The sequence below is a fragment of the Panthera pardus genome, unplaced genomic scaffold (assembly GCF_024362965.1).
Source record: "Panthera pardus isolate Hobbes unplaced genomic scaffold, ASM2436296v1 HiC_scaffold_13, whole genome shotgun sequence".
Taxonomy (NCBI): Eukaryota; Metazoa; Chordata; class Mammalia; order Carnivora; family Felidae; genus Panthera; species Panthera pardus.
Window position 1 is genome coordinate 1,030,018 of NW_026526688.1, and position 12,800 is coordinate 1,042,817.

At 59.4% G+C, this 12,800-nt stretch overlaps 1 protein-coding gene across 1 annotated transcript; it reads right to left on the minus strand.

Moving 5' to 3' along the window:
* Positions 1 to 1,052: 1,052 nt before the first annotated feature.
* On the minus strand, positions 1,053 to 7,093 carry LOC128776703 (uncharacterized). Its single transcript, XM_053901818.1, has 4 exons — positions 7,062 to 7,093; positions 5,485 to 5,517; positions 5,043 to 5,304; positions 1,053 to 1,552 (listed from the first exon to the last, which is right to left on the minus strand). Exons 1-4 carry the CDS (start codon positions 7,091 to 7,093, stop codon positions 1,148 to 1,150), a joined length of 732 nt encoding a protein of 243 aa, XP_053757793.1. The 3' UTR covers positions 1,053 to 1,147.
* Positions 7,094 to 12,800: the final 5,707 nt, after the last annotated feature.

Here is a 12,800-nt window from a genome sequence, read left to right on the forward strand (position 1 = left end):
CCCATCACCCTGAAACTTCACCAGTCCCCAACCTCATCCACCTTGTTACATAAAGTCAGACAGCCCACCCGCTCTGCTTCTCCGATGACTTCGGCTCAAAGTAGGCAATGTGCCCGAGCGCGTGTTTGTGTGGGGCCTCTGCACCCCTTCAATAGAACAGAACTGCAGGGGAGCCTCACCATCCGCCATCCGTTCCCGGCGCCTGCAGGATGGAGCAAATCTTCTGGAGCATCTGGGGAACGAGGAGGGGGAGACAGGAGGGTCATGACAACCGGGGAGGCTCCGGATGCCTATGGGCACGACCCCAGGGCCACGGGCTTCCTCTCAGCCGCTGCAGCCACCGTCCAGCCCCCCTTCCCTTGGGAGCCCCAACCCGAGTCAGCCCTCCACCCAGAACTCAGCGGCAGGGAGCTCTCAGAGGACACATTGTTTCATTTCATCCTGCAGCCCTGGAGGGGGTCAACAGAGTTACCCCTCCAACCAGCCCACCCAGGCTGAGCACGAGGGAGGCACTGCCGTCCCAAGACGCAGCCGGGGCCGAAGGGCACAGGCAGGGGGCCAGAGGCTGGGACACACGTGCTCCTCACCTCCTCTGCGGAGGGCCAGGCCGGGAGCTCCTGTCTGGGGCTCCACCTGGCACACGTCTGGGGGTTGGGCTGCAGCAGGCTGGCCTGGTGGTAAGAAGCACAACTTTTCAGGAGCTCCAGCCGACTCCCCAGCACCGGTTCCAAAGGGCTGATGAAGGGGGGCCAGGGCTGACCCTTCTCATTTCCAGCCTTGCTCCCAAGTTTGCCCACACACCATACGGTTACCTGCAGGCACCCCCGTTCCGGCCTTCTGGGGACCCTCTGGAAGGGAATTCCAAGAAGGTGCATCTGGTCCGAGTTTGTACTCTGGATAACCTCTGCGGACCCCGAACCGTCAAAGCTGTTCGGTTCAGGGATGTTTGTGTGCTGTACAATAGCCGGAGAGAATTCAGCGTCTGGGCCACGTTCCTAAAGAGCAGGGTCCGAGCTGTGAGAGAGGGGAGGCCCGCACGGGCGCTGGGGGGGATGTGGGGAGCAGGGCCAGGGGCCTGAGGAGCCTGTGGACACCTGTGAGCTCCAGGAAGTCACCGCCCTCTTCACCCCCGGTGCCCAGACCCAGGTCAGGCGGTCGAGGGGCTCCTCAGCAGAGGGCAGGGGCTCCTGGCACGATGCGGGGGGCATGGGTTTCCTCCAGCGCACACACACACACCCTGGGCTTGGTGGCCTCGCCAACGTGTGAGGTCCTGCTCTTTGCTGGTGTGGAAACAGCCGGGACGCACGCACCGCGGGAGGACCGGCAGGGGCTGCTGACTCAGAGCCTGCTGTCCCAGGGCCGTCAGCCGGCTCACCTGCCTCTGGAAGAAGGTCACGGGCAGGCACAGGAGCGGGGCCTCCGCCGGGGGGAGGGGGAGGAAGGTCCGTGTCCTGACGGAGGCTGTGGGCGCCGTGAAGTCGGGCCTGGGCAGGCCTGGAGCGTCGTCCTCAGAACTGGTTTGGGGAACGTGTTTGGCTTTCTGTGGTTGGTCCTAAGAGGGAAGCGGGGACAAAGTCGGGGAAGCTGTCAGTTACTGATCAAGTTCTGGCTGTGGGGACAGCTGTCCAGCATGATTGTTGGGCTTCCTGGATGGGTTGCTAGAGACAGAGGTCTGACTTCCTAGAGACACGTCTGGCTTCAGCAGGCTGGGCCCGCAGGGCTGGTGACCTCTGAGGACAGGGCTGGGTGCCCAGGGCTGGTGACCTCTGAGGACACGCTGGGCCCCCAGGGCTGGTGACCTCTGAGGACAGGGCTGGGCCCTCAGGGCTGGTGACCTCTGAGGACAGGGCTGGGCCCCCAGGGCTGGTGACCTCTGAGGACAGGCTGGGCCCCCAGGGCTGGTGACCTCTGAGGCCCGGCTGGGACCCCAGGGCTGGTGACCTCTGAGGCCCGGCTGGGACCCCAGGGCTGGTGACCTCTGAGGACAGGCTGGGCCCCCAGGGCTGGTGACCTCTGAGGACAGGCTGGGCCCCCAGTGCTGGTGACCTCTGAGGACAGGCTGGGCCCCCAGGGTTGGTGACCTCTGAGGACAGGGCTAGGTCCCCAGGGCTGGTGACCTCTGAGGACAGGCTGGGCCCCCAGGGCTGGTGACCTCTGAGGACAGGGCTGGGCCCCCAGGGCTGGTGACCTCTGAGGACAGGCTGGGCCCCCAGTGCTGGTGACCTCTGAGGACAGGGCTGGGCCCCCAGGGCTGGTGACCTCTGAGGACAGGGCTGGGCCCGCAGGGCTGGTGACCTCTGAGGACAGGGCTGGGCCCCCAGGGCTGGTGACCTCTGAGGACAGGCTGGGCCCCCAGGGTTGGTGACCTCTGAGGACAGGGCTAGGTCCCCAGGGCTGGTGACCTCTGAGGATAGGCCTGGGCCCCCAGGGCTGGTGACCTCTGAGGACGGGCTGGGCCCCCAGGGCTGGTGACCTCGGAGGACAGGGCTGGGCCCTCAGGGCTGGTGACCTTGGGGGATGGGCTGGGCCCTCAGGGCTGGTGACCTTGGAAGACAGGCTGGTTTCCGGCTGGCGGCTGCAGGGCTGGGGCAGAGTTCTATTGCACATGGCCCAGCTGTTGCATATTCAGTCTGTCACTGGGGTCCCCAAGCAGGCACGATAGCATGATAGCAGCGCCCCATGCCCTCCCAGGGGCCGGGCACAGGCTGCATTCTCGCTGCTGTTGTTCTTGGGAAGAAAACATCTGGTCCGACGTGTTCTGTGGTGCACGTGTCACCGATGTGTCCCAACATTCCCGTCCTCCCCAAGCAGGTCTCCCGGGCTCCCAGACAGGTCTCTGCAAGTGTGTGCGCTAATTTTGGCACAGCTTGCTTTCCCCTGAAAACGATCGGCCACCTTCATGTTACACTTCCTGGACTCAGTCCTGTGTCCCCTTCCCAGTATTCTGCACAGGACCCACACATGTGCCGGGAGCCGTGACACCACACGTGGCACTGGCTTCCTCTGAGACAGAGCAGTGGCCCGTGTTACCGCGAGGCCCCACCTGCCCCCTTCCCGCTGGCTGGCTCAACCACCACCCCTCTTGTGCCAGAGGCCCGACTAGGTGCAAAGATTGGGGGCAAACAGCAGACAGACAGTCCCCGCTTGCCGGTGGAGAGGTAGGCACTGGCCTCAGGAGAAGTCCGTGTCAGCACCTCCTTCGCGGGTCCCGTGTGCTCCCTGAGCTGCAATGAGGACCCTTCCCGTGACTCTTCCCGCAGCAGACTGCTCCCTGCCGGTGCCTCCACCGAAGGCCTCCCGGGATCTCAGGGCATTTTCTCGTCCCTGATTCCCTGCGTCGTCCGCTGCGTGAACTCGGTGGCACGTGGGTGCTGGGCATGTGGACGCAGGAAGCAGTGGAAAATCCGAATATTTCAAACGCTTGCTCGTGGTGTCTCTTACTGTAGCTCTGCCTCCAATTATGACTCAAAGTCAAGCTTGGTTTACCCTGGGGAAGTGTCGCCTCGTGCTGCTTTGAATTGTACGTGACCTGTGGACCGTGCCTCTGGACGCCAGACTGCACGCTGGTGACTGGGCACAGGGCCGTCCTCGTGTTCAAGTGTCCCCACTGCCTCCTACACGAGGTGACTCCCATACAGAGTCTAATGCAGAGATGTTCATCATTTAATTAAAGCAGGAGTTAGTACAGCTCTTTCTCAAATGTTTGGTAGTAGCTAGTCCAGAGTGACAGCCATGCTCACTTTCGTAACTCATTTACCTTTTAGCAGATGCTTAATTAAGACTTTCACGAACCATTATGAGACCTAACGGGGAGAAGTCTGTGTTCATTTGAATTAGTTTTACTAAATTACAGGCTAGAAGGACTTTCAGCAAAATCGATACTGCATTCAAAGCTGTAATTAAAAGGAGAAAAACTAGAATTTTTTCCCTATCACAGCAACCTTATATATTCAGAGCAATCCTCCACAGGTTGAAAAAGATCATCAGGAGTGACGAGAAAGTGCCAGCAAAATCTTCAGGTCTCACGAAGACTAAAATTGGGAAATTTGCCTAAATTGACATTTAATGAGGGGCGCCTGGGTGGCTCAGTCGGTTAAGCGTCCGACTTCGACTCGAGGTCCGTGAGTTCTAGCCCCGCGTCGGGCTCTGTGCTGACAGCTCAGAGCCTGGAGCCTGTTTCAGATTCTGTGTCTCCCTCTCTCTGACCCTCCCCCGTTCACGCTCTGTCTCTCTCTGTCAGGAGTGACGAGAAAGTGCCAGCAAAATCTTCAGGTCTCACGAAGACTAAAATTGGGAAATTTGCCTAAATTGACATTTAATGAGGGGCGCCTGGGTGGCTCAGTCGGTTAAGCGTCCGACTTCGACTCGAGGTCCGTGAGTTCTAGCCCCGCGTCGGGCTCTGTGCTGACAGCTCAGAGCCTGGAGCCTGTTTCAGATTCTGTGTCTCCCTCTCTCTGACCCTCCCCCGTTCACGCTCTGTCTCTCTCTGTCAGGAGTGACGAGAAAGTGCCAGCAAAATCTTCAGGTCTCACGAAGACTAAAATTGGGAAATTTGCCTAAATTGACATTTAATGAGGGGCGCCTGGGTGGCTCAGTCGGTTAAGCATCCGAATTCGACTCGAGGTCCGTGAGTTCTAGCCCCGCGTCGGGCTCTGTGCTGACAGCTCAGAGCCTGGAGCCTGTTTCAGATTCTGTGTCTCCCTCTCTCTGACCCTCCCCCGTTCATGCTCTGTCTCTCTCTGTCTCAAAAATGAATAAATGTTAAAAAAAAAAAATTTAAATTGACATTTAATGAAACACGGAACCCAGCTTGGTTTTGCATAGTGCTTTCTGTTCCAAGGATGTCTGGTCCCAGTAGGTACATTTCCTACCGCTGCCTCTGTCCCTGAGCCCCGTCCCCACACTGCCGTGACCCCAGTCTTCCTCGAGGGGCCACTCCGCCAGGAAACACCGGGCCCCGGGCCTCCCTGTCACAACGTCCACGCCGCCTGCCTGGGAGAGAAACAGTGAGGAAGGAGAGCTCGGTGCCTCAGGCTACTTACCGGCAGCAACGTGGGCAGGGAGTTAATCCGCCTCTGCCTCCTACTCGCTGGCCGCGTGAGGGCTCCCGGAGGTGCGGTCTGGCCTCCTGAGGACACAAGGCGCTTGTCTCCCTTAGTCCTGTCGCTGTCACCTGGTCCTGGGCGAGGAACCGGAGGCACAACACCCCAGCAGCCCCGCTGGCACACCGGCCACTTGCTGCTGGTCTCCGGGGGTGTCTGTTCCCCAGCTGACCACGCGGGGGTGGGGACTGCCCTAGCTCTTCTGGGTCACACATGTTCCAGCTAAGAAGGGCCTTGATGATGCCGCCACACCCACCCGGACAGCCCCTAGCGGTGACGCACAGGCCACTGGATGGGCGGCCACCGCCTGAGGGCTGAGCTCCACAGTCGCAGGGAAGCCCAGTCCCGTGGGCGCCCAGGGCTCTGGCTCACGTGCCCTGACCTTGAGCCCATGCCGGGTTTGGACACCGAGCACCTGCAGGAGGACCGGGAAAACCGTTCAGGCTGATCCGGCAGAAGACCAAGAGGAACAACGTGCGTCTCACCGAGGACCCTCGTGGACATAAACGAGTGGCCGTTACGTCACGACTTCACATCTCGCAACCGGCAGAAAGCACGCCTGTGCCATTAGCCGACCCTCGTCTCCCCGAAACCACTGGCCCACTGTTGAGAAAGCCTTCGACCCGCCTCCTGAAAAAAGAGCATAAACAGGATTTGTTCCAGCATTTTCAGTGTGAAAAATGCCATCATCATTTATCGAACCCTGAGAACTTTAACACTTTCCCTGGAACATTAAATACCTTAACAATTAGCTGAAAGAGGCGTTTTCCTTGCTGTGCGTCCCTAACTGCAGCCTGGGTGTCTCCGCACATCGGTCACCACAGGGCACTCGGGAGGGGTCACACGGGTCACACGTATTCCTTCGTCAGTTTCCAGTGTTTTACGAGGATTTTAAAAAGCTCCGATGGGCTCTGTTATACACGCTTTTCGGGTTGTCAACAATAATTTACGTTGCCAGTCACATGACACCGAGGGCGGTGTTCCTCCTCTGTTCCTTTCGGGGGCGAATGTGTCATCTGTGCTGCGGCCTCAGGGACGCAGCGGGCCACCGCCCATGAAAACACAGGGTGAGCTCCCGTGGCACAGCCTGGATAGATGCGGACACACAGCCCTGGGGAGCTGCTTCGTGATGAGGTCGAAGAGGCGGACGGAGACAAGAAAGAACGTGGCTCAGTCAGCTGGGACGTGGCCAGGGCAGCGGCCCCTGTGTCTGCCCAACCAGTTTGGGAGAGACTGAGCCCTGAGCACTGCCCAGCCGCCGGCCCGGGAGAGACTGAGCACTGAGCACTGCCCACCTGGGGGCCTGGGGGAGACTGAGCACTGAGCACTGCCCACCTGCCGGCCCGGGAGAGACTGAGCACTGAGCACTGCCCACCTGCCGGCCCGGGAGAGACTGAGCCCTGAGCACTGCCCACCCGCCGGCCCGGGAGAGACTGAGCACTGAGCACTGCCCACCTGCGGGCCTGGGGGAGACTGAGCACTGAGCACTGCCCACCTGCCGGCCCGGGAGAGACTGAGCACTGCCCACCTGCCGGCCCGGGAGAGACTGAGCCCTGAGCACTGCCCACCCGCCAGCACTTTGGGCGTGTCTGGGCCGTGCCAACCCACAAAGCAAACCTCAGGAATTAGCACCTCCAGTAAGGTTTTCAGTTTAGGGTGGAAATCAGGGCCCCAAGAGGCCAGCTGGGTTTTCCTCTGTGTCAGGCTCATCATGGACAGGGTGACGTTGGGCCCGATTCCAGCTTGAACTCAGGTAAGTGCTGTGCAGCTAAACCACGGGAGCCCCTAAAAGCTGACTTCCATTTGTCAGTAGTTATGCAGGCATGGGTGGTCCACACTGGGTCTCACCGGGTACACGAATGACATTGACCCCCAACAGCCACACGACCATTTCAACCTGCCCTCAAGGGGAGAGGCTGGCATTGCCGAGGCGAACAACCAACAATGAACAAAACTGACCTGTCAGGGTGGCACCGATGGCCGGGAGTCATGCACCCCGGGGTCCCGTGTCCTCACCTCAGAGAACGTCTGCTTCCTCCCCACCCTCCCCACCCTCCCGTCTCCATCTCCGAACTGACAACACCTAAAACACAGTTTAGTGTGCTGTTTGCCACTGTCCTTATCGCATGGAAACGGAATCCTCTCTGATTCCTTGGAAATGCAGTGTGTTGGCTAGTTTTATGTGTGCTTGTGACCAGACCACAGTGCTTAGATATTTAATCAGACGTTACTCTGGCAGTTTCTGTGAGGTGGTTTTTGGATGACATTAACATTCAAATCAGTGGACTTCCAGAAAGTAGAGTGCCCCCCTTCTGTGGTGGGCCTCATCCAATCAGTTGAAGGCTTGGCTAGAACAAAAAGGCCATCCTCTGCCTCAGCAAAAGACAATTCTCCAGGGTGTGGCATTCAGACTTGGACTGGAACACGGGCTGTCCTGGGTCTCCAATCTGCCCACCTACCCTCAGACTTTGGACTTGCTGGGCCAACGACGTGAGGCACTTCCTTATGCTAAATATTTTTTTATATATCTCTTATCGTTCTGTTTCTCTGGGGAACCATAATGCAGGCAGTCATGTTGAATATACCACAGTTTTATAAAGTAAAAACCCAACTCAAGTTACTCTGATTACATGAATCCTCAACTGAGATTTTCTTTGGGTGAGTGGTACAAAGAAAATTCCAGCCCCTTACAGTGTTCCCTGTCAGGGCACGAGCCTAGCAGGACTCACGAAGGTCATCAGACATTTCCTGCAGATCTGGTTATACTTCTGTGTGGATGTTCGCTGGGCCACCTGTGCGTGTCCTCCACTCCATTGTCATGTGGAGTCCCGGTGCGTCTGCACAGGTCCTCAGAAAGCGGACGCCAGGAAGGGACCAGAGGCATGTGTGACGGATGGAGAGTGTGTTAGTTTGCTCAGGCCGCTGTGACGAAATGCCATGAACCGGTGGCCCACACAATAGAAAGCATGATCTGTCTCAGAGTTCTGGAGGCTGGGAGCCCAGGGTCAAGGTGCCAGGGGGCGTGGCTCCTTTGGGAGCTGTGAGGAAGAATGTTCGACTTCTCTTCCAGTGGCTAGGAATCTTTGCGTGGCTTTGTAGATGCATCACCCCATCGTCTGCCTCTGTCTCACGTGGTTTTCTCCCCACGTGCATGTCGGCGTCCATATTTTCCCTTCTTATAAGGGCACAGTCATACTGGGCTGGGGACCCACCTTCCTCTAGTACAGCCTCACCGCAGCTTAACAGATCACATATGCAATGACCCTATTTCCAAATGTCACCTTCTGAGGCCTGGACATCAGGACTTCAGCACACCTCAACCCTAACACGGGGCGAAAGAACAGGGGGTGAGCAGAGGGAGCTTCGGATCACGTAGGTCTAACAGCCACGACCGGAGACTGAGGAGGAGGAAGGGCAGGAAGAACAGGAGACAGCACCGCAGGGTGGGGAGAGGTCTCCTGTCACGCTAGGCTGTCAGGGGAGCAGCCCAGGCAGGGTGGCCACGGTGTGAAGACAGCAAGGGAAGTATGGTCCACCTCGCTTGTGAATGTAAAGATTTGACTAACCGAATCCGTGACCACAAGGAGACTGGGCACCTTGAACAAGTGAGGGTCAGTGCAAGGATTCATGAACAAGGAAAATCTATCCATAAATCAGCCACATGCTCCAGTAACTGCTGGCGAACAACAAACGAAGACCATGGCACCACTCAGGATTTTATGGGTCGGAAACTGGGGGAGACTGGGCAGTTCAGTAAGGGTGCACCGAGCACAGCTAACGGACATCTGAGATGCCGGAGGGGTCTTACGATGTCCTCACGGAGGAGGGATATGCATCCAGAGCGTTCAGCGAATTCCCACCAGGCTTCGAGGACAACGGAATCCCTACAGAACCCTAGGAAATGGAGGGACGGGCTGATCCCGCAGGGGCGGTCCCCGAGGAAGCATGCGTGGATACTTGCTCGAGTCACAGAGGGGACGAGACACCCATCCGAAGGGGGAGCCGGCAAGGAGCGTGTGCGCCAGGTGGGGGCGCCCATGGGGTGGGCGTCCTGGAGCGAGTGAGGCAGGGGGTGGCGGGGATGGGGTGGCTCTGCTCTGTACAGACCCAGATGCACCTGCACGTGGCCTCACGCACCTTGGGTGTGCTGTGCTGTGTCGGGCGAGCCCACGTGGGGAGTGGGCTGGTGAGGATGGGCATGGCCGCCTGCTTCCTCAAGCCCACCTTCCAGGGAGACGTGGCCGGGCCCCAGGGTTGGTGAGACCTCCTCCTTTCTGTTCCGGCCATCCTGCCACCACCTGACCCAGCCTCTGCAGGTTGAGGCTGGTGTGTGTGGCCACGTCAGGTTGCTCCAGGGAGGCACGGAATGTGGCGACCGTGGTCTTTTCGTGAGGCCCGGGAGTGACGCCCCTCGCTGCCCCCAGGGGCCTCGCCGTCAGAACCCAGCTACGCGGCCGGCCCAGCGGGTCAGAGCAAACCCGTTACTGGCCGGGGAAGGGAGATGGGGGCGTGGGGCCCACGGAATGGGCCGTCAGCTCAGACTGTGGAATACCGGACGGCGGCTGCAACCCACAGTTGGATGCGCAAGGAGCGAAACGTCTCAGTCTTAGAAACGGGGCGTGAACAGGAACGAGCACGCCACCACGGTCTCCCCAGGTGACAGCGTCCCTCGGCCGAGGACCAGCCCCCCGTATGCATAAACCACCGCACATTTACCGAGCGTCCACGCTCAGGTATGCGCAGCGGTGCCCTGCCCGGGGCGGAGCGGGACACGTCCTCCCTGCAGCCGAGGGCGCAGAGGGGTGACCGCTGCCCGCTGGGTCTCCCTGTCCCCGCTGGGCTGACCCGGCGCCGGGTGGCCGTGGCCCTCGGTCCGGGTTCACGTGGAACGGAGCAGAGCGAGCAGGAACAGCCTGGCCCCCCCGTGCCCGATGCCTGCGAGGTCTGCCGCGTCCCAGTGGACCAGCTCCGGTGAGTCTGTTCTGGAAATCTGCACAGGCTGCACGTGATGTAAAGCTCAGCAGAAAGATTTAGGGACCCCTGCATTTCCGCGGTAAGCGCATCACTTGGAAAGCGCTGGCCCGCGTCTCCGCACGCGTGCACAAGCACCGGCCGCATGTGACTGACCCCATGAGTGAGGACAAAGGGGGTCTGAACTCTCCAGAGCGCTTTGCTGCCGTCTCCCAAGGTTTGGGGAGATCGGAAGACGGAGCTTCCTCCGGGGCACCGAGGTGCTTTGCTACCACAACGTGCACAGCGGGCGGAGCCTTCACGCCTCACCCTGGAAACCAGGACGGAGCTTACAGAGAAAATGGCACAACTCAGAGTGGCTTTCGTGTTCGGTGAGGAAGCGGCCTTCTTGGCTGGGAACCAGCTCCTCCCGTCTGTGCCCTGCCCCCTCGAGGCCGAGCACAGAGAGCGTCCACTGGGGCGCCCTGCCTGTCTGTGGAACGTTCTCAGTCCCCCGGGGCGAGAGCTGAGCCCTGTGGCAGCCATGCACCCGAGAAGCTCAGGTCAGCCCATTTGTGGCACCGGGAGCCAGCCCCAGATCGCCAGACAGTCCTTCCACAGGGAGGCGGACTCAGACCCGCCAGCTCCCGGCCTGGGAGACGGGCCTGGGGCATCACCCACCTGAAGCGTGTGGACTGGCCAACCCTGGGCTGCAAGGGGCCCTTCTGGGGGTGCAGGGTGTGTAGAAGGCCCAGCGAAGAGCAGACACACGGGGATCGAGAGCCGACGCGACACGCTGGGGTCTCTCCAGGTGCCCCAGGGGTCAGGGCGAGGTCCGAAGAGGAGGTGAGACTTGGCCACACGCTCACGGGAGCGTGTGGCCCGGGCGGTGGGCCTGGGGGACAACCGCCTGTCCCGACAGCCTTGTTCAGAGCAGTGCGGGTACCGGCGCCCAGGCAGACTCTGACGGCACAGAGGGCACATTCTCGTCTGCAGGGAGCACGCAGAGCACAGTTGTGCGGGTTGTGAGTCTGCGGACAAGCAGGTGTGGGTGGGCAGAGTCCGCGGACAAGCAGGTGCAGGCGGGCATTCCGGCTGTGTCGTTGGGGCGTCGGGGGCCAAGGCGGGGAATCAGGAGGGGACTTCGCGGGGATTCCGGCGGTGGTGCTAGCGGCCTCCACCACGTCTCCCCGACGGGACAAGCAGTGCTGTGCACTGAGTGTCCCCCAGACTCACAGGGCAGGGCCCCAGCCCCCGTGGGACTGTGTGGACACAGGGCCTGGAGGAGGAGACGGAGGCTGAGTGCGGTCCCGGGCGGGCGCGCTCACAGGAAGATCGGTGGTCTCTGGAAAACACACGACTTGGGAGCCGCTTACCACGTTTTCTTTTCAATGGCTGCATTCGATACGAAACCGATGTATTTTTTAAAATTTTATGAGAGAGGGGCGCCTAGGGTGGCTCAGTCGGTTAAGCGTCCGACTTCGGCTCAGGTCATGATCTCACGGTTTGTGGGTTCGAGCCCCGTGTCGGGCTCTGTGCTGACAGCTCAGAGCCTGGAGCCTGCTAAGGATCCTGTGTCTCCCTCTCTCTCTGCCCCTCCCCTGTTCATGCTCTGTCTCTGTCCCAAGAATAAATAAACGTTAAAAATAAAATAAAATTAAATTAAAATAAAATAAAATAAAAGTTTATGAGAGAGAGATATGGTGAGTGGGGGAGAGGCGGAGAGAGAGGGAGAGAGAGAATCCCAAGCAGGCCCCACACTGCCAGCACAGAGCCCCATGATGGGCTCAAACTCACAAACCACGAGATCAGGACCTGAGCCGAAACCAAGAGTCGGACGCTGAACCAACTGAGCCACCAGGCGCCCCTGAGACTGACAATTACGTTGAGCGAGACACCCAAGTCAATGTGGGTTATTTTGGGCTTAAATTCATGCTCTGGTTCAGTGCGGGTTGTCAGTCTAGAGGCAGGAAGAAAACTGACATTCTGTTTTGTTTTTTTTTTTATTCAGCACCTTCTATGTACCAGGAACTGTGCCAGGTTTTATAGGGGTGAAGGTATCCCAAACCTACCTGATGTTATGAACCACACGGGCGGTGGCGGTAGGGGGAGTCTGTGAGGAAGAAGGATTCTGAAAAATACTGATTCTGATTCTGAACCCATCCCTGGAGAAACGGCTGATCCCAGCTCTGGGCACAGGAAGTGTGAGGCTCTCCCCCCCCACCCCCCATCTGCTGCTTTCAGACAGCAATGGTGACTCAAAAACACAGCACAGTGGGAGGACACAGGGGCAGCTTCGGGGGGCTCCCGCTGGCCCCAGGAAAATCTGCGAGTCCCTAACTGGCTAGAGAGACGGACACACACACATCTAGCTGTCCCCGTGGAGTCTCCACCTGGAAGCTGGCTCCTACCGGGTAGGGGATAAATGGAACTCTCCCCTGCCTTCGTAGGGGAGCCGTGGTCATCTGAGGGTGACGGGAAAGGCCTTCTCGCAGCTGGTTCAGGAAAGCGTCACAGACAATGTGAGCAATTCGGGGAGGCTTAGGGAACAGAATGACCGCAGGTGAGCTGTGTCACCCAGTTTACCTGCTGCCCTCAGAGACAGAAGCCACAGGGAGTACAGGGTCAGAAGTGGGGAAACAGCGGCCTGGCGGAGGACGCAGGCCACTCTGGGAAGAACTGACCCGTCTCTCCAGAGCGGATGCCGAGGGAAGGTCCTGGGGCACGGCGTCTCTGCGAGGCCAAGGC